Here is a 24,928-nt window from a genome sequence, read left to right on the forward strand (position 1 = left end):
CAATGAGCATTAAGGCCTGACTTCCTGCTGAAGCCAGCAAAGGAGAGAAGTCTATGTTTGAAAATAAGGTTGCCGAGGTCTATCTGAGACCCTGGATAACGTTAATGTACATTAACTGTCTTTGTGAGGATTCCGCCAATGAGAAACACAGGAAACAGAACTATCTAGAACCATCTGTACCCAAGAGTCCAACCAAGCTGAAGCAAGAAACCCTCAACTTCCCAGGTAAATGAGCCAATAAAATCCATGTTAGATGCTCCAGCTACCAAGAATCCTGGTTTAATAAATACAAGTCCATAGTACACAACTGTACGCCACTTCATGCAAGTTGAGCTCCCACAAATCTGAAATGCACCAAAACTTAAACCTCAGTTGATGGTTGATGGTCAAACCAAAGTGCACTAAAAATACTGTATAAAATTAACATACAGCTATAGGTATGTAAGATGAATAGGGAAATTAAATTAATTTTGTCATTAGACATAGGTCTTATCCCCAAGAAATCTCATTATGTATATTTGTAAGTATCCCCAAATCTGAAGAAAAGAAACGTCTGAAACCTTTCTGGCTATATATATGCAGAGGATCTGGGTTTGGTACCTAGCATCTACCTGGTGGCTCACAAACATCTGGCCTCCATGGGCACCAGGCATGCATGTGGCACACACATATTCACAGAGGCAACACATTCGTGAATAAAATAAAAATAAAATAAATCTAAAAATTAAAATAATTGGGGTGTTTCCATGATTTTGTGGGAAGAAAAAAAAAAAGAATTGTAGAAACCTCATCAAACAGAAGGATGCTTGTCTGAACCAAGAGGTGGGATGTGATGCTTACAGTCCCAGCCTTTGGGTAACAGTACTCTAAGCTGAGGGGTCCTAGGATCCCATACAGGTATCTACGACTGTATCTAGCACCATTCTTAGGTCCTCCTTCCCCCACTCGCCACTGTATCTGATGAGCAGAAGCAGTCCAGCATCTGGAGTCATAGGTACCTTTGTCCTGATGGAAAACAAGGCTCCATCCACACTCACCTGAAGCCCCGGAGCCCCGGGACACATCCTGCGACTGGGTGGACCGGTTGCGACTCTGCTGCCTACGCCGACTGGAGGCTGACCTGGTAGTGCGCACGTGGACCTCGCTCACCTTGAAGAAGGCCACCATGAAGGGCTGCTTGTCGTAAGGGCCGTCTCTGCCCACCAGGCCCGCCGCACGGGGGTTGACGTGGAGTCCTTAAATGCAAACCAAAGCCCACCCCTCTTTACTCCACGGAAACTCAGTCTCAAAGCTACACAATGAGGCGACTCTTTTTAGTCTTTCATGTGAAGGAGTAAAGAGAAGGGAAAGGTGAACAACCCCCCCCACCCCACCCCCCCACCCCCCACCCCCCACCCCACCCCCTGTGCATCCTCCCACCCCGGCTGGCTCTCTGTAGATAGGCAGACTCAAAATGTGTCTCCCAAAGTACAGGATTACCCCAAGGAACACTCTGGTTTCTGGTCCTCCTATGCATCAGTGTTTATATTTCCTTTCTGGCTGTATTTCTCAACTGTGCAGCAGGACCAGAAATGGGAGCCCATCACAAGGGGTTTCCTTAAGGGTCCCTTGGCAAAATCACTGGACAGTCAGATCCTAACGGCTTCCTTTTCCTCCTCTTTCTTTGGTGCTGGGTAGAACCCAGAACCTCATGCAAAGCAAACGCTCCATCGCTGATCTGTGTGGACCCAAGCTTCCGATATTCCTCTCAGGATCTCCCACCTGGCTCAGCTGCAGAGGCTCTCTTTCCATTGTTATTCTTGTGGGGGACTTGGCCTGAGCCTGCTTCCTAGTCCTGGCTAGGAGAAAGGTTTTGCTTTTCCGTATGGTCACCAGGGAAGAGTAAACAAGGTCACCCTGGCGTGGAGGACTAGAGCTACAAACAATGGTCCCACAGCAACTGCCACAGAGGAAATGAAGGAAACCCGATTGTGCGACTGTGTGACAGAGGCTGGCAGGGCACAAATCCCGACTCACCGTCCCGAGTCACCACACTCAGCTGGAGTCCCATGTTGTGTTTCGGTGTCACCACCCACAGATTGCTAGTTGCTGTGATATCAAATTCCAGCCAGCCTTCCTCTGAGGCCCACACCACCCGGGTGTCCAACAAAAATAGGTCAGAGTCTCTGCAAGAAAGAAAGAAAGAAAAATGGCACAGCGAATCACCTGCTGTCCTGTGGCTCCTTCCTCCTGTGTCTTGTCAGGAAAGAACGCTGAGGTCAGATTGTGCCCATCTGTGTGACCGGCCACCGCTCTGCCTGGATGGCACTGCAGAGCATACAAACACAGCATAATTAGCAAAGACACAGACTGTGAGCTATCAGGAGGCTCTGTAAATTCAGCAAGACCACCTGCCTCCCACACCAAATCTTTCTTGGAATTACGGTAAATTGCAAGCATTATTTCATTTGTCTCGATTCCTAGTTCACTTTTATGACTGCATTGTTTTATTCATGGTGCTTTTTATTGGTTAATAGCTTAATTATGGCTAATGAGCCCGGAGATGTAGAAGACTAGATTAAATCAGGATACAAATGATATATATAAAAAAAAATTAGGTGTCTCTTGCATCAGATCTCTGTAAATACCATCAGGCTATGCATATAAGATATATATGAATCAATAATGAATTTTACATTTGGACTTAGCAACAATTTCCCAAGATATTTCATTATACAATACATGTATGCAAAGTACCCCCCACCCCACTGGAAACACTTCTGGGTTTCATGAAATTTATACAACCTCCACTGCTTTAAAAGAAGCGTCAAATTCTAACAGTACACATTTACAAAGTACTCTCTTCTACCTTGCTTTACTTATTGTGATGATAATTATCACTGCTGGGGTACAGGTATTTCCATGCTCAGCTGGGAAACTGAGTCTCAGGCATGAGGTCATGTAGCCAAGAAGAAAGCTAACCAAGTCCGAAAATTTAGTCAGTGAACAAAGGGAGGAGCCCGACTCTAATTCAGAAAGTTTTCCATAATGACAGACTGTCTTTTGAGATTATTTCCAAAGACAACTTGTGATAAGTGAGAAAAGTTCACTCCTCGTTCAACGGCATCTTCTGAGACCAGTGCAGCATCTGAGCTTAGAGTCTGAGATTTCCTTGGTGGGAAATCCACTGTTTCCTGCTTCCAAGCCTTGGAGTTAGAAGGGAACTCTATTGTCATTGTTTTTCAAGTGTAAACAGTAGGTAGAGTGACAGGGAGTTTACTCAGCTGCTTGGCAGTCTGCAGGGGCAGACTCAAGCTTGTCCTCCTTAAAGCTCTCCCCTGTGTGGATGTGTCACGTTCCCTGTGGACAGACTACCCCCCTGTGACTGGGGCAACAACTTTGAGCCCAGAGATGAGGGATGTTCATGGAAAACAGCAAGAGGGGACTAGGAGTCCAAGGCTTTGAAGTTGAGATGCAGAAGGACATAAAGTCCACACTGCAAGGTCATAGAAGACCCTCATCCAGTAATAACACAGACGGTACAAACAGTTCTGTGGGAAAAACAGCCCCAGTACCGATACAAGCTGAGGAAGTAGTCATCTTAGAGGGAGACTTTGGCTGGCATTACCCAGAACAAAGATCCGGAGGGAAGTTCAAGGTAGGAGACAGAGCATAGATACCCAGATATGGAGGCCCTGACGAGGGTCAGGTGTTATGTGCAGAGCATCAGTTATGCAGCAGGCAACCTAATATCTAAGGACGTGCAATAGGATGCAGACAGATGCAGGGTGGGTGTGGCAAGGCTGGCACACAGGGTTGGAATGGGCTTCTGCTTCTGTTTGTAAAGAGTGGGGTTCACAAGAAAGGACGGGGAGCTGAGCATGCTGGTGCACACCTGTAACCCCAGCACTAAAAAAAATCACTGTCTACAGTGGAGACAGAAGAGAGAGCTAGGAGAAAGAGAACTGAATGAATGAAAGGGGAAGGCAAAAATGTGGATCTGGAAGCAAGTAAAATTGGGGGCATCGGTGGAAAAAAGCAGGTGAGAAAGATGAACTATTACAATGTGGAAGAAATTACGTTTACACCGTTGTACTGGCTAATTTTATGTCAATTTGACACAAACTAGAGTCTCATCAGTGAAGGAGGGGAGCCCAACTAAGAAAATGTCTCCACAAAATCCCATTGTAGGCAAGCCTGAAGGACATTGTCTTAATTAGTGACTCATGAAGCCCTAATGATAGGTGGGGCCTCCCCTGGGTTGGTAGCCCTGAGTTCTTTAAGAAAGCAGACTGAGTTAGCCAGGGGGAGCAATCCAGAAAGCAGCACGCCTCCATGGCCTCTGCCTCAGCTCCTTCCACCAGGTTCCTGACCTGTGGAGTTCCTTGCCTGACTTCCTTCAGTGAAGCCCAATGATATGGAAGTGCAGGCAATAAATCCTTTACTCCTCAAGTTGCTTTGGTCACAGTGATTCATCACAGCAATAAAAACCCTAAGATAACGGTTCATGATCATCAGTGGATATTGGGGGCTGAGTTTCTGTTGATAACTACTGCAGTCATCTTGGACATCCAGAATGCATGCTTGTTTCTGTCGTACCTGCTGCTCACAGTAATCAAGTTCATGGCTGTTCTCAAGGCTTATGAGACTGGCTAAGCAAGTGCAGACCAGCAGCTACTGGTTCCAGATCAGAAAGGGAACCTTGGCTTTAAGATGCCCAGGTCCTCTGCAAGGGATAACAGTAATTCCCTTTCTCATGTGACAAAAATGCTTGACAGACACAACTTAAAGAAGAAAGGATCACTTTTGCTTCATGGGTTCAGAGGTGAATCCACAATTGCTTGGACCCATGGACTTAGGTAGAATACCCCGATTGTAGGGGCATGCCATAGGGGAGAGCTATCTACTCTGAGGGAGTCTCTTTGAGACAGAGGGTGAAGGAAGGAGGAATGAGAGCACAGAGGGAAAGAAATAGGGGAGAGGAAGGGAGGGAGGGAAAAGTTGGGACAAAGACAATATACCCCCAGCTAGTCTGTAGCTAGGCCTTAAACCTCCCAAAATGAAAGCCAGTTAGAGGCAAAGTGTGTAACACACAAGACTGTGTTGTTCATATTCAAACAATAACAAGAGATAACACAAAGATTTATATAACAGGGCTAAATGAGATAAAGAAATATACATATACACACAGTTCCACAGGACACTATACCAGAGGCCTCTGCCCCCCCCTCTCGTGTGTGTGTGTGTGTGTGTGTGTGTGTGTGTGTGTGTGTGTGTCTTGCTTCACTACATAGCCCCTGGCTGGCCTGGATCTCACTATGTAGACCAGGCTGGTCTTCAACTATCTGGCATCCTGGTGTAAAAAAAAAAAAAATCATCAAATAAGACATACTGTCTGTCTCAACGTAGATAGTAAGAACTGATGCCTGAGTTAACCTCTGACTTCCACACAGATGCCCACACTCCACCTTCTGTATCCCCTCAGGAGAGGCTATGGCAAATGGAAGAGCTCAGGTAAATTGGAAATGAAAACCATTGATTAGGAGGGCTTGTTTGTGGGATTTGGCCAAAGCTCATTCATAGAGATGGCCACATATGCAAGTGTCCTTTGTCAAGAAGCTCATCTGGAATGTTCCATTATGAGGAATTCCTTGAAGTGGTTCTTGGCTTGTGCACCAGAGGCTCATTCTTCATGATCTCCATTCCCATCTATAAAAAGAAAAGTCTAAAAATGTTCACAGTACAGGCTGAAAATACTGAGCAAGTGCTCAAATAAGTAAGAGGTCAGAACCTAGTGTGTTTAAAGATTAGAGTTGGCTACATATAAAAAACAGGGCAGCAACAGGGTTAGAAAGAAGGAGCTGGCCTCACACACCAGGTCAGGGTGCCTGAGAGGTGCATGCAGAAAGGCACCTAGTATGGCTTGTGGTGGAACCCCAAGTCTTTCCTGACTTCACCCTATTCCTCCCATTTGAGAAAACATTGTGTGTTCAGTGTGATGATGTCACAAATACCTGTAAGGTCTGAAGGTGTCTCCCAAAGTCCCAGGTTGGGAACTTATTCCCCAATGCAGCAGTCCTGAGATGGGTCTTCAGGGTGTGAATACATTGCAAGGACCCTCCCCTCATGAATGGATGGCATACTTGTCACCAGAGAAGGTTCCTGATCAGAGAAGGAACCGTAAGCTTCCCCCTGTCTTCTCTTCATGTGTGCCCCCTCTTTCCGTTCTTACTTTGCACCCCAGGATGCCATAGGAGAGGGTCCTCACCAGCTATGGCTCTTTTATCTTGGACTACCCATCGTCCAGAACTGTGTACTAAGAAATCTCTGTTCTCTGTAAAATGCCAGGCTCAGGGATTTTGGTATAGCGAAACAAAATAAACCAGGAAAACATATTTACACAATTAGTACAAGGAATTTTTACAAAGGAATTGAGCTCTAGGAATTAAGCACAACCTCAAAGCATCTAGGAACTCACATTATTCATTTCTTCAGTGACTCAATCTTTCTTTGTCTACTGTCCCCTCTGTAAAGTGTAGCCTCCCTTGAGTAGGTCTAGGCCTCTTGCTCAGTGTTGGAGTACTTGCCCAACATGTACAAGGGTTCTAACCAACGTACCAGGAAAATAAGAGTCCCCTAAACTAAACGGGATGTGTCTGATCTTCTTAATAATACTCTGGCAGAGTTGAGACGAGATGGCCTCTGCTAAGATATGTCATACTACTAAATGAAGACTCCCCATCCAACCAGTCACCTCACCTGGGTTATTTGGACTTTTTGATATGGCAGACTGGACTCACATATCCACAACACAAAAACAAAAATTCTCAAAACCAAAGAGAGATGCAAATTGACCTGTTGACTATTTTGCTCTCAGCCACCACACAGTTCCCATTTCGTGTGATGATCAAGGTTTCCTTGACCAAAGACAGAGCACATTCCATGTGTTTCCAGGCCAAAGACAAACACATTCCATGTGTTTCCAGGCCTGGTTGTGATTTTCCTCAGACTAATCATTCTGGACAATGAAGGGTTTGTTTGTTTGTTTGTTTGTTTTACCAATTGACAAGGCTAACTGAAAAGATCTACAAATTAAAAAAAAAGTAATCATACTGGAATTTAAGTTGATCAACTGGCATTCCTCTCTAAGACCTGGAATGTTCCAGTCTGTGGGTACAACTGTCCCCATATGGTTTCTTCTATGACTCAGCTACCAAGGTGCCTTCCAGGTTGGTAGTACTTCAGTGGGTAAAACATGGTGGGTCTTTCCTTCACTCATTCCAGTGAAGGCCAGGAGGTGCCTGAATATTCACTCTCCTGACAGACTATAGCCAATGCCATGGTACCCTGTTAGAAACAGTTATGTTTGTCATAGCCCATTTTATTAGAAAAAGAATGTTCTTGATAACGTAGAATTTATTCATTCAAAATAAGCAGATTCATAACACATTTCTTTGCTGTGTACAGGTTTGGATTTAGTGGTGAGTTAAGATACAAGACAAAATTCAAATGCTGGTAAATTCAACACAACAAGGAGAATCCAGCTTTTGAGGAGACAAAAAGTTAAAACAACAAAAAAAGGGAAGACTATTTAACACTCAGATTTTGCTTTGTGTAATATATGTATTTAAATTTTTTGCCACTAGAAAGGTAAAAAAGGAACTGTAAATTTGAAAATAGAGTACTACAAAACAGAATGCACTGCTACACACATGCACGTGCACGTATAGACACACACACATACACACACACACTATACATACATGTATGTAGGCAAGTACACACATGGGTTTGAGGATATATACATAAATTGGTTGTTATAATTGACTTTATAGCACTTCGTTGTGCTAGGTTTTCACCTACCATATTCATTAGATGCTGTAAATACCAACAGGCACCCTTTCAGCTTTATCCAGTACAAACCAGTTTGTTGTCAGAAGACAAACAGAAAGTCCTAGCAGTGTTTTCCCTGTGACTGTTTCAAGAGATTCTGCATAGGTTAGCTCCTCCTTGGCACCCTAACAGAGAACTATGACCAGCTCCAGCAAAGGTTTGCCAATACTTTAAGTACCTTGGTCACGATGGTCATGCAGCCAATAGCGCATGCTCTTAACCCTCTTCCCTGCTGCTTCCAGTAAAGCCTGAATCAGACTATGACCCCTCAACTGCAGAGCTTTGGGCTCAGTAGGCCCAGATGGGGACTGAGCAGGTATATATGTGACAGGCTTGAGAGGGATGCAGACATTACTGATCTGGGAGAATACGCCATGAAGCCAGGCTCAACCCATATCACCTCTCATCAAGCACTTGGGTTCTCCCTTTGCCTGCTTAGTAGATATAAGTTTGAAGGCCATCTGCTCTCAAGATGTCTCAGGGAAAGTCAGATGGAGGCTGGGGCAGGAGCTAATGTTTGGTTGTATTATGAACTAGTTATCAAGTTAGGCCTGTAAGCAGAGTCACAGAAAGACCAAGCCCAAAGCTTAGTGTTTGAGAAGACAGGTAGAGATACAAAGGGAACTGATTCCTTTATGTACAGCCAGGGCTTTTCAACCTGTCTGCTTTAGCTACTGAACAAATAATGACTATATCCTAGAGCCCTTTCCAGCCTGCCCTGGTGACAAAGAAGACGGAGAAGCCCTATACCTTTCCAATGAGAACACATCTAAATCTTACCTATTTTAATTCTCCAACCCTACATTTCTACATCTTTGTCCAACGTCGGGAAATGAAACAGTTAAATCACTGCTAATTTTATTGAAGAAAAAAAAATATGCTTCATAAAATAATCCTGACCACTAATGTAGCTTGCCAATCCACATGTATGGAGATGCGTGCAATCAAAAGCAATCAGTTTCTAGCAATGAATAATACATAAGGCACAGTGTGCAGAAATATAAATAAACCTATTTTCCTATCTCACTCAATCTGACTGAGTGTGTAACCAGTACCCAAAGGCTGTCTTCTCCAACCACACACCATGACTTCCCTCCAAGGTGAAACAACTCCACATTCTCCTGGGTATATACAACATTTTTATAACTTTAATTCCATGCTGTTCTTTACAAACAGATCATAGGATATGGAGTGAAGCTTGGGGACTTCTCAAGCTTGGGCTTTGGTTTTGTACTTCAGGTAGGGAGCCTTCTGGGTAAAAGGAGCGTGGATTTAACAGGGAAGACGTAGCAAGCTTCCAGGATGCATTACACAGCCCCCTTCTCAAATGGAAAAGGAACCAATACCAAAAGGCTTATTGCTAGCCTGAGGTCCACACTGAGCTGTGAAAGCCAGGCAGAAAAGAGAACCTGGTGTGGCTGGGGACTAGGATACAAGGCTTTTTTCTCCTCAAGCAACAAAAGCAACCTCCCATCCTGGTTTTCTCAAATGTGCCCTTCTTTTTTAGAAAAGAAATTGTCTCAGGTATCTGAAGTTGAGTTTTTATCTTCACTGAAAACCCAACAGCATTTCATAGCAGCACCTTCTATCTATGAGTAATGCTGTTCTAAAGAAATGCCTGTTCTGGGTCCTGTAGCTGAGCCAGTGACTGTAATGGGGTCTCATTATAGACCTGTGTTTGGTTAATAATACATGTATCAATATTTGGGGGGAATCCATTAAGAGACTTCCAAATCCAAATTCGAGTAAGATGCTGGCCCCATGGTGCATATTTCCGGTTATGAGGTATTAGACTAATACCTCCCACCCTCAATCAAAAACAAACAAACAAAAAATACAAACAAAACAGAACAACAAAAAAACCCTCAAAGGAATGTGTTGACAAACTTGCTTGTTTGAAAGCATCTTAGAGTGGGAAGCCATGAAACACATGAGGGATCAAATCCAAGACCCCAGAGTGGGGCAGAGCCCTGAGGTGTGTTTGCTGACTCTCTCATTTCAGAACATTTATGAATTCCTACAATTAATACACCAAATCAGAAAGCAGAAGCTTGGCATACTATTACCAGCTAAGGATAAAAATGATCGATGATGATGATGATGATGATGATAATGATGATGATGATGATGATGATGGGTTGAAGGTATCTAGGATAGGAAAGAGGAAGGTCACAAAGGAACCAGCCTGTCTAGAAGTAAACTGGTAAACGTGATCTCACAGAGGTTTGGGTTCAATTTTCTTCTTCAAGTTCTGGCTGCCATGAACACCAATATTTTCATTTGAGATATTTGCCAAATATTAAGCTGTGTATACACAGGATAGGAAGCTGAGAAAACAAGCAGAGAGAAGCTGTTTAGAAGTTTCAGAGAAAAAGAGGGATTTTTTTGGCAGTTTCACAATGCTGGGGGAGTTAAAAATGAGAGTTCAGAGCCCACCAAGGATGAGGGCCTCTGCTAAGCATCCTAGTCTCAGCTGAAACCTCCAGGGGGCTAAGCTGCAAGAGGAGGGGGAAACCAGAAACAGATGAGCCTTACCAAACCCGGAAGCCCCGCCTCATCTCGGACAAAAGGATGAAGCGGCCTGCTTGCACTGCCTCTGACTTCCAGAAGAATGTTAAATCCAGTCATGAAGAAAACAACAATGTCTATAGCTGTTTTTATTAAATTATACACAAGATTTAATAAACAAGTTGTCAGGCAAGTCAGGAAATAAAATCAAATGCAGAAAACAATCAAGGGACTAAAAAGACAATGTAAATAGACCCAGAGGTGATCCAGACACTAGATCCAGACCTAGTTTCTGAATCCAAGCTTACGTAATGGTAACGAATCACAAATGGAACTTGTTCCAGGGTCTAAAATAGCCTTAATATTTGAAAATCATTGTATATATTGATACGATAAAGGATTAAAAACCACATAATCCTATGAAATCAGAAAAAATATATAAAATGTAACATTAATTTTTAATCTTATAAAAAACTCTTAGAAAGTTTAGAGGATAATTTCTTTAGTCTTCTTAGTCGTTTTCTGTAGAAATATTTATGACAATCATACTAAATGGTAAAATGGTAAATCTCTCACTCCCAAAGGTTAGTGTGTAAGTAGATTTTAAAATTACATTGGACTTCCTAGCTAGTAAAATTCAAAGAAAGAAAGGAAGGACGGAATTATAAAGAAAAAAATAAATGATATTTACAATTGATATAATTGTACTCATGGATATTTCAAAAGTCTGGACAGAAAGGATTAGTATTAACATAAATTGTCAAGTTTCTGGATACAAGATCAATACACAAAAATCTACTGCTGTTCTAGATGGGAGCACAAACCAATTACACACACACACACACACACACCCCACACTAACATTTACCATTAGAATTGAAATATGCAATGGCAGGACTGGAAAGATGACTCATCGCTTTGCTGTGAACCCATGAGTTAGATCAGTGAGAACCACAGTACTTGGGTGAGACGCTGAGCACGGTCGCACACATCTCTGTAACCCCAGAGCTATGTATGGTGAAGATAGAAGGAGTTCTGGGACTTGCTGGATGTTAGCTTTGCCAGAAATTGTGATCTCTGGGTTCTAGGAGAGACACTGCCCCAAAGGAATGAGAGAGAGAGAGAGAGAGAGAGAGAGAGAGAGAGAGAGAGGATACCCTTCTCTGTCCTGTATTCAACTTTTTCCATCCACATACTTCTATACCACACATGTATGTATTATTCTCTCACCGCCCATACACACACAGTTTGATACTATATGTGCCAGAAAAAAAATGCATTTTAAGTTTGCTAATTCTTACTTTAAATGTCTTCCCAGAAACCTGTATGATAAGATGCAGTAGAAGAAGAAGCTCATACATAAAGAGAATAGGCTGCCATTGCCAAACAATACATTTGTGTCAGACAGGGAGGACATGAAATGTGAGATCCAACAGGGGCAAGATGAGTGACTCATGCACAGAACAGCCACACCTCAGAAAGTAAACTTCTCTGTCGTCATTTCTGACTGGCTCTCACCAGAATCTCTTGGACTTTCAGGAACACAAAATTTACTGACTAAGAACTATAGACAAAATGACATTCTTTAAAGACCTCAAATTTGCCTTATTTCTCTAAGAATGCTATGGTGATTTGAACACTGTTTGAATGGTTGGTCACCAGCTGCTGCTGGTGTTTTGGGAGGTTGTGGAATCTGTCAGAGGTCTGGCTTGCATAAGTAGATCTCTGGTATAACCCATAAGGTGGGCTTACGGGTTTTAGCCTGGCCCTGGTTCCCCTCATAGTCTCCCTCTGCTTCCCCATGTACGAAAATGTAATGGTCTGTGCTCCAACTCCTACCACAGATTAAGCTGCCATGCCTCTCTGGCCATGAATGTGTAGGCTACACTAAATCCCTTTTTCCTTAAGTTCCTCTTCCATAGCTAAACTTGGTCACCACGATGAGAAAAGTAACTAACGCAGATATGTTAGAAGTAATTCATGCTGTGTATGGGAAGCAACATTGTACCAGTTTGCTACTCTGCAAGGTATGGAAGGCCAGGGGGATTCCAGAGCAGCCTGTGAGTGCCGACCAAGCATGAAGATAGCTACTGTGCACAACACACAGGGGTTCAGGGGCGATCCTTAAGAATGCAGATGGTCACACATAAATTTATCCTAGTCTTTCTTCTCCATCTCTCCCCAACTCTACAAAACATGTTGATAGGCAATGGTTGGTCAAGACAGTAACCGAAGTATAGAATGGCTCGCTGTGGGAAGGCCTGAATTCTAACAAACCCGCTCTATCGCCAGCGGGAACAGACTGGAGCTCAAAAGAGGGAGGTATGGGGCATGTGATAAGTGGGGTGCTGACCTCTTCTGGGTACTTCTTGCTTATCCTAGCTTAGGGGTACCTCTGTGGCATCAGGGTGACTTTGAGGAAATACAGCCAACAATAGTTTCGGCAATATTTAGCCTTGGCAAAATTCAAACGTGCCTTGCTTTAGTCTCTCAGATGTGACGATTGCCTCCCACATTTGAGGGGATAGGAAAATCCTAATGGGAGACTATGAAGGAAAGGCCAAAAGTTTTCCACACTGTTAATTTTATATAAAATGCAAACTTATATCAGCGTCACTGTATGGATGTATCGGTTTATAGTGCCAAATCTTGCTCTTGTTTTAAGTATATTTTATTAATTGAGGATTTCATACAAGTAGAATGTGGTGATTTGAATGAGAATAGCCCTCATGGGCTCATTCATATATTTGAATGCTTAATCCCCAGTTAGTTGAACTATTTGAGGCAGATTAGAAGGATTAGGAGGTGTGGCCTTGTTGGAGGAAGATGTCAACTAGGGTGGGTTTTGAGGTTCCAGAAGCCTGTGCCAGGCTCAGTGTCTCTCTCTCTACCTGCTGCCTGTTGGATCCAGATGTAAGCTTTCAGCCCATACTTGCCTGTCTGCTGCTAGACGTCCCACCATGATGATAATGATGGTTATATCCAGAGCTCTGCACATGCTGGGCAAGTGTTCTATGTTTATCTACATCCCATCATCTTAAAATATAAGCACTCACAAAACCGCTGAGTAATTTTAAAATATTGTCATGCTTGTATAGAAGTGCACACGATATATCTATGTGCATAGTGCATATGTATACCACGACATGCGTGCAGTGATCAGAAACATCCTTGTGGAGTTGGTTCTCTCTGTCCACCTTGATGTGGGTTCTGGGGATTGAACTGAAGTCAACAGGCCTGTGTGGCAAGCGTTTTTACCAGCGGAACCATCTTGCCAGCCCAGCACTGAGTAAATCTTAAAAGAAGGAACATACAAAGGGTGTCCTGTATGCCTTGGACTTAGCATAAGTAATCAAGCTGTTTGCAACCTACAGGTTGCTTCTGGTCTTTCCTTGACTTATGGATGCTCCATCTCAAGACTTCTTCTCTGGCTTTGGATCAAGTACCATTTTTCTCTAGTAGGTATCCTCTATTTAAGAAGCCATTTGTTGTTGTTGTAAACTTACCTGTTCTGAGTATTTACAGGTCACAGAAACACATTTCTATAGCCAGTACTTATCTTCTTGGAGTAACCTCCCAATCAGCTCTCCTGGCTACCTTTTATGTCAGAAGACTCAATATACCATCTCCCCAGCCCTTTAGCTGAAGTTGTGACTTAGCGTTTAGAACCCCAACTTCTCTCCTTCAAGGCGGTCAACTATTTTGTAACACAAACATTTGTTAAATTAAGTGAACACAGCAAATGTTACACATTGCTCTTCAGCACAGATTAGATAAATACGTTTCCTCTATGCTCAGAAAAGCGTGTTCAGCCAAGACACCCCAAGATGGTACAGATGGGAGGTCAAACCTTCTGCAGAAGGAGCCCTGCAGCTAAGTCTGGAGGCCTCTGTAAGAACATTTGGAAGTAGCGGGAGGCCTGGGCTCCTGGCCCACAGATAAGAAAACCTCCCCCAGCCAACCTGGAACCCTTCAAAAGCATGAACGCCTCCCAGATTTCTTAGTGTTCTCTTTCTCCTATGCACACAAATTAAACACACCCAACTGGCAAATGTTCTCATACTAGAAGACGAACTGACAAGACAGACATCCAAGGTTGGGACCATTCTGGTTTCCGCTTTCCAAACTCACTTCTGGTCCCAAGGAAGGATGTCACCACCATCCCGAGCACACAGCAGCTGTCCCTTCTTGGCTAGGGTTTAGTATGAACCTCACAAAGCTCCTGCTGGCGCTCTCTCTTTAAAATAAAAATTCTTTAGAAAAATTCCACAGTCGCTATACTTCCAGCCTAGCAGTTTGGGTGGGAGAGGAAAAAACATTCGTTTCAAACAAACATGTGAGTCCAAAAAGCACCTTTAGGCCATTCTGAGAGAGAAGTAAAATGGAATATCCAGTTGGGTAGATTGAAAAGCCAATGGTTAAGGTAGGATCAAAGAACCACCGAATACCAATTCTCTCCAGCACATCAAAAGACAAAGATCTAGCAAGCAGAGATTTTGCTTCCCAAAACAAACTCTCTATTGTAAAGCTACCCGATACACTTGTATTTAAGAGGGAAAATAATAAGACACCAGGAAACTTCCTTGTTCTGAAATTCTGGTTCATTATCACCAAACTCTAATGGCTATGTTTTACTCATTGTTTAACTGTACCAGCTAAGACCTGACCTACAGCCTTAGTATATATATTCAGTACCATGATGTATTCCCAGTGCCTGGCATCTGCTGCTCTTTCTAGTGTTAGTTCTCAAGCCCAGCTGAGAGGTCTATCAATATATCAGAGATGACGTTGGCTGCTAGGCTTCCTCAGCATTTCTCAGTCCCTACCTGTTCTAGGTTCCCCCTGGCTGGCAAACTCCTCCCTTTACCTGAAAATCTCCAGCCTGGGTACTGAACTGGGCTCCCCCAAGCCCCCCCATCCTCTGCCCCTATATAACTCAGCCATTTTGGCTACACCAGTCTCTTGGCCCAGGCTGTCACTCTTAATCTGTGGTTCCTCTCTGTCTCTCTCTGTCTCTCTCTGTCTCTCTCTGTCTCTCTCTGTCTCTCTCTGTCTCTGTCTCTGTCTCTGTCTCTGTCTCTGTCTCTGTCTCTGTCTCTGTCTCTGTCTCTCTCTCTGTCTCTCTCTCTGTCTCTCTCTCTGTCTCTCTCTCTGTCTCTCTCTCTGTCTCTCTCTCTGTCTCTCTCTCTGTCTCTCTCTCTGTCTCTCTCTCTGTCTCTCTCTCTGTCTCTCTCTGTCTCTCTCTCTGTCTCTCTCTGTCTCTCTCTGTCTCTCTCTGTCTCTCTCTGTTTCTCTGTCTCTCTCTGTCTCTCTGTCTCTCTGTCTCTCTCTCTCTCTCTCTCTCTCTCTCTCTCTCTCTCTCTTCACTTGGCCCAGCTGAGTCTGGCCATGTTTACTCTAGATTCCCCGGATGTCTCTGCCTCTGGCTATGCCCTCCCTTTTATCTACCCCCCCCCCCCCCCAGCTCTTAGATCCCTCCTCAAGATTCCTCTTCCTCCTCAGAGCTTCCTGTCCTATCTCTTCCTTAAGTCCTCCTCCTAGGCCCCCTCCTCCCTCAGGTAGGGCTCTAATACTCTGAGTAAACCTTCCCCTCCCCATACCTGGAAGCAGTCACACCCTCCCTTTATTTCTTTTCATCATTCATCTGGTGCTGAAACCCACAAGTGCCATACACAAGCTCCTATCCAAGGGACTCTGAACCAAGCTGCTGAGTTGACTCTCCTAAGGTATGGATGGATCATTTATGTCTGCTGGCTTTTGCCACCTACCAAATGTGATTCTAAATTCTCGAGTCCGATTCTTAAGCTGCTCCCCCCTCTACTACTCTCCTGGTCCACTTTGTAAGTGTCTCTCCAGGCTCTTAGAGCCTTTCACACACTCCCAAGACTAGGCACTCTCAGCTCTGCTACAGCTACTTGGGCATCTCTCTATGCTCATGTGGGCATGGGCACATCTTTAAAGACACTATCCAACCCCCCCCCCCCCATAGCTCTCAGATCCCTCCTCAAGATTCCTCTTCCTCCTCAGAGCTGCCTGTCCTATCTCTTCCTTAAGTCCTCCTCCTAGGCCCCCTCCTCCCTAAGGTAGGGCTCTAATACTCTGAGAGCCCAGGTCTTTGTCTCTTAGCTCCTACAGCCCCACAGCCACCTACACACTTGTTCTCTTGAAGCTAATAGAAATTCCCTCCTGCAGAGTTTCCCTAGGACATACTGGAGTGTGCCCGAGTGCCAGACACTGGTATGCTTTCAAAGCTAAAGCAACCCTTCCCCAGGGCTAGCTCCTGTTCTTTATCATCTCGGGCAGGCATGCTCGCCACAGCCCTGCACACAGATCCATAGATCCAGAAGGAACCAAGGACAATCTGGAAGCACTGGAACCTGGTTGGAAAGTCAGTAGTTTTTCCAAGGCCAGTTAGATTTGGTTTCTGTAACCAAAGGAGATACTGGGCATGCTGTATGTAATTCCAGGACTCGAAAGGCAGAAGCTGAAGGATTGCAAGTTTGAGGATAGCCTGAGCTACATGGCAACATGGTTCAAAAAAAAGACAAAGCAACAGAAATGTCTTTGGGTCTAAGAGTGTGGGGTCCCCTGGGCATTCTTTTTGTTTTGTTTTGTTTTTTTGTTTTTTTCGAGACAGGGTTTTTCTGTGTAGCCCTGGCTGTCCTGGAACTCACTCTGTAGACCAGGCTGGCCTTGAACTCAGAAATCCACCTGCCTCTGCCTCCCAAGTGCTGGGATTAAAGGCATGCACCACCACTGCCCGGCTCCCCTGGACATTCTTTATCTTCCATGTTCATGTTCACATCTGCCTTTTAATCTCTGTAGACATTATCAGTGGTTTAAGTGACACCCTGGGTCTTGTCCACTCCACCTCCGGTATTCTGTTCTCAGAAACAGACTCGCCCACCTCCTCGACACAATCATACTGATTGGTTTCCTTTCTGTTTCTACAGATTTGAATTAAATGCTTACTACTTACTTCTCTGCCTTACTGTGCTCCAACTGTTGCTGGGGAAGTTTTTCTTTACTGCCAGGAGGCACCAAGAATATTCTTTACTGCAGATTCTTTCTCCCTATAAATCACTCTGAACTCATTTTTAGAAAAGAACAATAACACAGACATAAAAAATAATAACACAGGAAAAAAGGAATCTATCATTCCCTGTATCCAAATGATGGTGTTCATATATGCTTATCCAAAGCAAACATGTATGTATATTAAACACACAAATATAAACCTTGCAGTCACCTGGCTTGCAATCTCCTGCAATGTGGTTCTATAATTTTAACCTGTGCATTAATTTAGCTGCTCACACATCATCAAAACTGGGGACCAAATAATAACAGGAAACAATTGGCCCCAGTAAATCAGAATTGGCTGGTCATCAAAGACACTTACTAAGCATGGTTTACTGGCTTGCTTAGAAAGAGATGCTTATTTGAAATATCAACCTAATATCAAATCATCCAACCAACGCAACACTACCCTTTAGAGCACCATCTCTTCACATTCAATAGCCCCTGACCTCTAGACCACCTTCCAGAGACACTTGATGTCACATGAGGGGAGAGGGTGAGAAGTGGGAGTGGCCCCAACCTTTGGCTTCCTCCAGCCCCCATACCTGTGCGGATGCTCCTGTAAGACTTGGTAAATGCTGATAAGAAAGGTTTGGTTTTTAAAACTCCCCACCACACAGTCCTTGTAGACTCGGAACTCAGCAGCCGTCACCGCCTCACCCTCGGGAATCTGGGATAAGTTGAACTTGAACTCTTTGTGGTGTCGCTGGCGTGGGGAGAACTCCTTGTCGTACTCCACTATAGGATTAAACAAGAGAGAGTGACAGCTATTGTTACTTGACCAGGTGCCACGGGCTCATCTCATGAGCATTCCCCAGTTTTACTTCACAGATTACAAGCGACCAGTGGGTAGGTTAGGAGACCAAGGGGCTGACCCTGCCAGGTAGAGATTGGAGTCTTCCCTTCTGCCCCAGATGAAGCCAAATGTTTGCACTGTGTTCCATTTAGATACTGTAGTCTCAGCGGTTGGCTGAACGTGACCTGCACGAGATTGAGTTGGCTTCGGCTTTTCTCATCAGAAAAAAAAAAGAAAAGACTGTGAAGAAACATCTGAGAATGAATGAAATATAATATGGAAGAAGAACTCGCCACCTGCTAAACTTCCTAAGAGTTGCTGGTCACCAAAACAATATAGGTAACTGTCACTGTGATCAGTTGCCCACCAGAACCAGATGTGGAAGCTTTACTGGTGAATATGCCACACGATCCGTCTACAGAGCACAGAGAATCAAGAGGAAACTGAGATGAAAGAAAACAAACAAAAACATGTGATGTGGGTTTGCAACCCCAAAGGAAGATCAACAATATTAACCAACCAGACTCCCTAGAGTGCCCAGGGACTAAAGCACCAACCAAAGAGTACACATGGAGGGACCCATGGCTCCAGCTGCATATTTAGCAGAGGATGGCCTTATCTGGCATCAATGGGAGGGGAGGCCCTTGGTCCTGTGGAAACTCAATGTCCCAGTGTAGGGAATGCTAGGGTGGTGAGGCGGGAGTGAGTGGGTGGGTGGTGGAGCACCCTCATAGAAGCAGGGTGAGGGAGGATGGAATAGGGGGTTTGCAGAGGGAAAACCAGAAAGAGGGATACATTTGGGATGTAAATAAATAAAATAACCAATAAAAACATTATTTAAAACATGTAATGTCTGTCAAGTTACCTTCTAAATATTTATGTTTATTCCCATAGGTCTGTGCTACTGTTCGCTTTGGGAAGAGAAACTTCTATTTGCAGCAGAGAGTGGGACCTACAGAGACTCATGTCTACTCCTAGTCTGGTGAGAAGCAACTACTGAATGAATGCCCAACAAAGGTGGGGCATCTGTACCCATTGCCACCTCCAAGACCCACTGCAGAGGAGAGGGCAGGACATAAGAGGCCAAGATGGTTTGGAATGTGGTAGGACACTGTCTCTTGGGCATGGCGCGCCATTGCACTGTGATAGCTTACCTAAGATCCACACAAGACTTGACGCATGAACATCCTGTCATGGAAGGAGTAGAGACTTACACACACACACACACACACACACACACACACACACACACACACACTGCCCCAAGGATCTACAGGCATTTAACAGTTAGGGGGTAGAGAGGAGACATCATCTTCTGTGGTGTAGCTATTGGTGAGGTGCCTGTACGCCTCTAAATAATCTGTCACTCATACATAATCAGGAAACCCTAATGATGGAAGTAGGGACAGCTGGAAGGAGGAAGGAAAGTAGTGGAAGCAAGAGGGGACACGGAGATAATGAGGGATTAATATGACCAGAATATACGAAAGGTCATCATGACATCCATCATTATGTGTAATAAACATATGCTAATGACCTCCCCCCCCACTTTTCTAGCCTTCTCCTCCTTGTAGGCCTTTTCCCTCCCCAGTTTTGTTCATGTGGCACCATCTGTGGCTGACATGAAATGGAGCACTCAGCGCTGAACTTGAAAACAGTGACATGAGCGGAGGACACGCCATGCTTTGTCCCCCTGCCCATTACATTCCAGGGGCCTCCATACTTTGCTTGCTGTCCCGTGGAAATATCTGTAGAACATTAAATCTGTTATCCAAGAACTCCATACACGTCTTTGCTACGTTCCTGCCCTCACCCCACCCCCTTATTTCCTGTCACCTATGTCAACGCGCCTTTCTACACTCATATCTTTTTAGTTTGTGACCATGGATTTGGAACTATCCATTGGAGCCTGGCGTCGGTTTTTGTTGAGGAGTCAGGCTAGTAAAGTCTCACAAAAGATGATCCCCTCATAACAGGAGCAAGGCTGAAGTCTGTAGGGACCAGTTCTGTGTGCCAGGAAGCTGCTGGAGCAATTTTAAATTTGACAACAGAACCCAAATGGGATAAAAGATATGAATGAAAAAATCAACAGCAGTGTTACTTGCTATGAATAGCTTACATAAAACAAATTAAAAAAGGATGGACTATGCATGCACACACACACACACATACACACACACATACAGACATACATACACACACACATAGATACACATGCACAAGTACACACACTCACACACAGACACAGACATACTAACATTCACATACACATGCGCGCACACACACAAGCGCGCACACACACACGCACACACACACACACACTCACACACACACGCACACATGTACCCAGATGAATGAATGTATTAAGGAAGTGAAGCAAATAAACACCTAAATGACTTTTGCTATCTAAAACACACACACCCTGAGATCGTACCTCACACCAATCAGAATGGCTAAGATCAAAAACTCAGATGACAGCAGATGCTGGCAAGGATGTGGAGAAAGAAGAATACTCCTCCATTGATGGTGGCATTGCAAGCTGGTACAACCACTTTGGAAAACAATCTGGTGGTACCTGAGAAATTAGAAATAGTTCTACCTGAAGACCCAGCTATAGCACTCCTGGACATATAGCCAAAAGATGCCCCAACATATAACAAAGACACATGTTCCACTATGTTCATAGCAGCCTTATTTATAATAGCCAGAAGCTGGAAACAACCCAGATGTCCCTCAACAGAAGAATGGATACAGAAAATGTGGTACATTTACACAATGGAGTACTACTCAGCTATTAAAAACAATGACTTCATGAAATTTGCAGGCAAATGGATGGAACTAAAAAATATCATCCTGAGTGAGGTAACCCAGACACCAAAGGACACACATGGTATGAACTCACTGATAAGTGGATATTAGCCCAAAAGCTCAGAATACCCATGATACAACTCACAGACCAAATGAAACTTAACAAGAAAGAAGACCAAAGTGTGGATGCTTCAATCCTACTTGGAAGGGGGAACAAAATAATCATTGAAGACAGAGGGAAGGAGGGATCTGGGAGGGAGAGGGGAAGGGGAGGAAAAAGGGGGCAGGATCATGTATGGGAAGAGACAGGAGAGAAGTCCAGAGGGCCAGGAAACTGAATAGAAATATGTAGCAGTGGGGGTGGGGAACTGGGGGAACCACTAGAAAGTCACAGGTGGACCTGGAAGGCACAGTGCTAAGTGCCACAAGCCAGGCACAGACCAACAGAGCCAAGTGATCTCACTCAGAGGCAGCATCTATAAAAGTCAAACTCCTAGAAGCAGAGAGTAGAATGGTGGTTTCCTGGGTCAGGGAAAAGAGGTCTTAGAAAGGGATTTGGTGAAAGCCAAGGAGAGGATACAAAAGTTAAATTCTGTATGATGAATACGATTTACGGACCTGATGGGTAGCACAGCGACTAACATATTGCACGACCTTGATATGAGACCTGCCGAGCATGTGAGGTCTCTCTCTCTCTCTCTCTCTCTCTCTCTCTCTCTGTCTCTCTCTCTCTCTCTGTGTGTGTGTGGGGGGGGGGGGCAGGGGGCTCATCTATCACAGTGGCCAGAGAGGAGACCTGTGGCACTCTATCAGCAATGCCCCCTTTTATCAGTTATGTCTCAAAAAAGCTGAAAAAGAAAGTACATGTCTTTTTTCCTTTCTGCATGCATGCGGAGGCGAAAGAAATGTTAATTCCTGGTTATTAGTTTTGGGGAGTTGGCTTTCAACTGTCTGTATTCATTCCTGGGTAAGAGGTGAGAACTGAGCACCCCAGATGCTCAGTTCACAGTCACTGCAAAAGGACAGAGGCTCTACTTCTGCCCAAACTCCACACTCTTTTCTGACTAGAGAGCTACTCCTAGGGCTGGCATGCGGTGAGGTGGGGAGGGGGCTCTGTTTGTTTTGATATTTTTTTTTTTTTGAGACCAGTCTTGCTATGTAGCCCAGGCTGGCCTAGAATTGGCAATCATGGAATTATTATAGAATAATAGCATTTGCTTCTGATTTCTGAGTGTTGGGACGGCACATATGCATCACTGTGCCCAACCCTTTTAGTTTGTTTGATGAAATTCATTTCTATTTCTAATTATATGTGTGCATGTGTATCTATATGGAGGTAGATACACTTGGGTAAAGGTGTCGTCAGAGTTCAGAAGAGAACATCCACTAGGGCTTAAGTTACAGGCTTTTGTGAGCTGCCCAACACGGGTGCCAGGAACCCAAGCCTCTTAGTTTTTTTAAAATGACAATTCCAAAGAAATTGCAGGAACAAATTAATCTCTTATAGAGCGTCTTTTGTAGGGGTTTGCAGGAAGAAAACAAAAGCCAAACTATTTGTCACCTCTAACTTCCCATTTCCTTCCGTGTGCTGTTTTCTATCATCTCCTGGGAAAAGCTTTAGAGACTTGGCATCTTAATACAAATAACAAACAAAACTATTCTAATAAGAAGTACTCAATGGTACTCCCTCAAACTAAGAAAAATTAGGTTACCTGTGTCTGCAAGGTTTTCAATAATGATTTTTTTTTTCAAAATTGCCATATAGTTATATGACCAATTCTCTAGATTTGAGCTGTTTCCTTTCTCAGTTCAAAAACTTTTACAGATTTTACTTTTTTAAGTGTACAAGTGTTTTGCCTGCATGTGTGTATGTGCGCCGTGCGCATGCCTGGTGTCATCAGAGGTCAGAAGAGGGCATGAGATTCCCTTGAACAATGGCACAGACATATATGCAAGCATAAAGCCCATACACATGAAAATAGTTAATGTTTTTAATTAAATAAAAGACCATTCTGGTGGGAAGATTTGGAAATGACACTGACCATCCATAAGACTCTGAAAAGAGCTCCAGACGGTTGTGAGCCACCTCACGAATGCTGGAAACCATACTAGATCCTCTGCAAGAGCAGCAAGCGGACTTAAAGGTCCCTGCCCCCTTTTTTCATTTTTTTTTTCAGTAAAAAGTTTTGGCTTCAGTAAGAGTCAAATGAGGTCTGGGCAGAAAGCAGGTGGTGGCGTGCCCTCACAGTGGCGGTGGGTCTGCTAGTCAGTGCTTGAGAATGAAAAGCAAGATTGTTGAAGGGTTCACACAAGGACGGCCACACAGAAGGTGGATCACTTTTCCCTAAAACTGATCTGCCTTCTAAACTTGATATGTTATCACTACTGGTTAAAATGAACCAAAGCTGGTTTCTCAAATAGATTTTTTTAAAAAGTCACATGTTCTTTCTATAGGACCTTTAGGATACTTAATTTTTAATATACCTAAGTGAAAATGGGTTTTTAAAGATTCCTTAGAGAGTATCTTAAGAATTATTCCAAGAATTTGTTCCATCTCTTACTATAAATAGAGGAAAAAATTATGTACATAAAATGAAATATGTGAAAGTAAAATATTTCAGTTGCAAGAAGTCGAGGCACAGACACGATTTTCGATAAATGGGAAATGTAACCAGTCCTTGAAGAACACCATCACTCCCAGCAAGCCACGCCCAGCTAAATGTGTAACCTGCTTTTGACTGTGAACTTGTGAAACTGAAGCACTTCCTATGCTGCAGTAAACTTTGAGCTTCCGCGCCATGTACCTGTAGGGAAAAGACAGCTATGTTCTGAAGTCTGCTGTTATGAGCAAGATCAGACCAGGCAGAGTGCATGGAAGAAGAGAGGGGTGGAGATGATGGGGAGGGAAAGGGAAGAAGGAGGAGAACTGTCCAACAACCCCATGCTTGTTTAATATTCAGTTTGAGGTTTCTTTAAAGATATATTTATTTATTCCCAGTACTTGGGAGGCAGAGACAGGCAGATCTCTGAGTTCAAGGCCACCATGGTCTACAAAGCAAGTTCTAGGATCGCCAGGGCTATACATATAAACCTTGTCTCAAAAATGTGTGTGTGTGTAAACATATTTATTTATTTATTATTTTGAGAGTGTATTAATGTATATGCAAGATGTTCATGTAGTACCAGAGGGGCCCAGAAGAGGGCATAATATTCCCTGGAACTCAAGTTACAGGTGACTTGGAGACACCTGATGTGGGTGGCTAGGTATTGAACCTGGGTCCTCTGCAAGAGCAACAAGTGCTCTCTTAATTGCTGAGCCATCTCTCCAGCTAAAGTTTTTGTTTGTTTTGCTTTGTTTTTGAAACAAGTTCTCATGAAGCCCAAGTTGGCCTTGAATTCACCATGTAGACTTAACTGACCTTGAATTACTAATTCTGCCTCTACCAGGACTGGGGCTATAGGCATGAAACCATATCCAGTTGATGAAGCCATCTTGGACTTTGGATAAGTCCAGCTGCAGCCACCAACTGACACGAGAAACCTTGAGGAAGAGCCACCTTGCTGATGACAGTCATTACAAAAGACTGAAAAACCACAGTGCATTGTTGTTCTTGGCCACTTTGTTTTTTGGAGATTTGTATGGCAGTGTCAGAAAACTAACTCAAGGAAAGGAAAATAGAAGAGGCCAAGAGAGGAAAGAGAAGGAAGGGAAATCTGATCCTACTAGGACATGGGTGATAGCTTATAATTCTGAAGGTTGAAGACTATCCAGCACTGGGAGGCAATGTGCCAGAGTAAGGAAGAATCCTGATGCAGGCAGGTGGTGCACATCCATAACCAGAAGGAAGAGGTCGGAGGATCAAAAAT

The 24,928-nt window shown here is 43.9% G+C and overlaps 1 protein-coding gene across 1 annotated transcript in view; it reads right to left on the reverse strand.

Moving 5' to 3' along the window:
- Bmp6 (bone morphogenetic protein 6) overlaps window positions 1–24,928 on the reverse strand; it is a 157,563-nt gene that overhangs the window by 12,911 nt on the left and 119,724 nt on the right. The window contains exons 2-4 of the mRNA XM_034510532.2: window positions 18,003–18,195; window positions 2,017–2,165; window positions 1,038–1,235 (exon numbers count right to left, since the gene is read on the reverse strand). Of these exons, the coding sequence (XP_034366423.1) occupies window positions 1,038–1,235; window positions 2,017–2,165; window positions 18,003–18,195 (540 nt within the window). The remainder of the gene's footprint in view (window positions 1–1,037; window positions 1,236–2,016; window positions 2,166–18,002; window positions 18,196–24,928) is intronic.

This window comes from Arvicanthis niloticus, chromosome 8, assembly GCF_011762505.2.
Source record: "Arvicanthis niloticus isolate mArvNil1 chromosome 8, mArvNil1.pat.X, whole genome shotgun sequence".
Lineage (NCBI taxonomy): Eukaryota > Metazoa > Chordata > Mammalia > Rodentia > Muridae > Arvicanthis > Arvicanthis niloticus.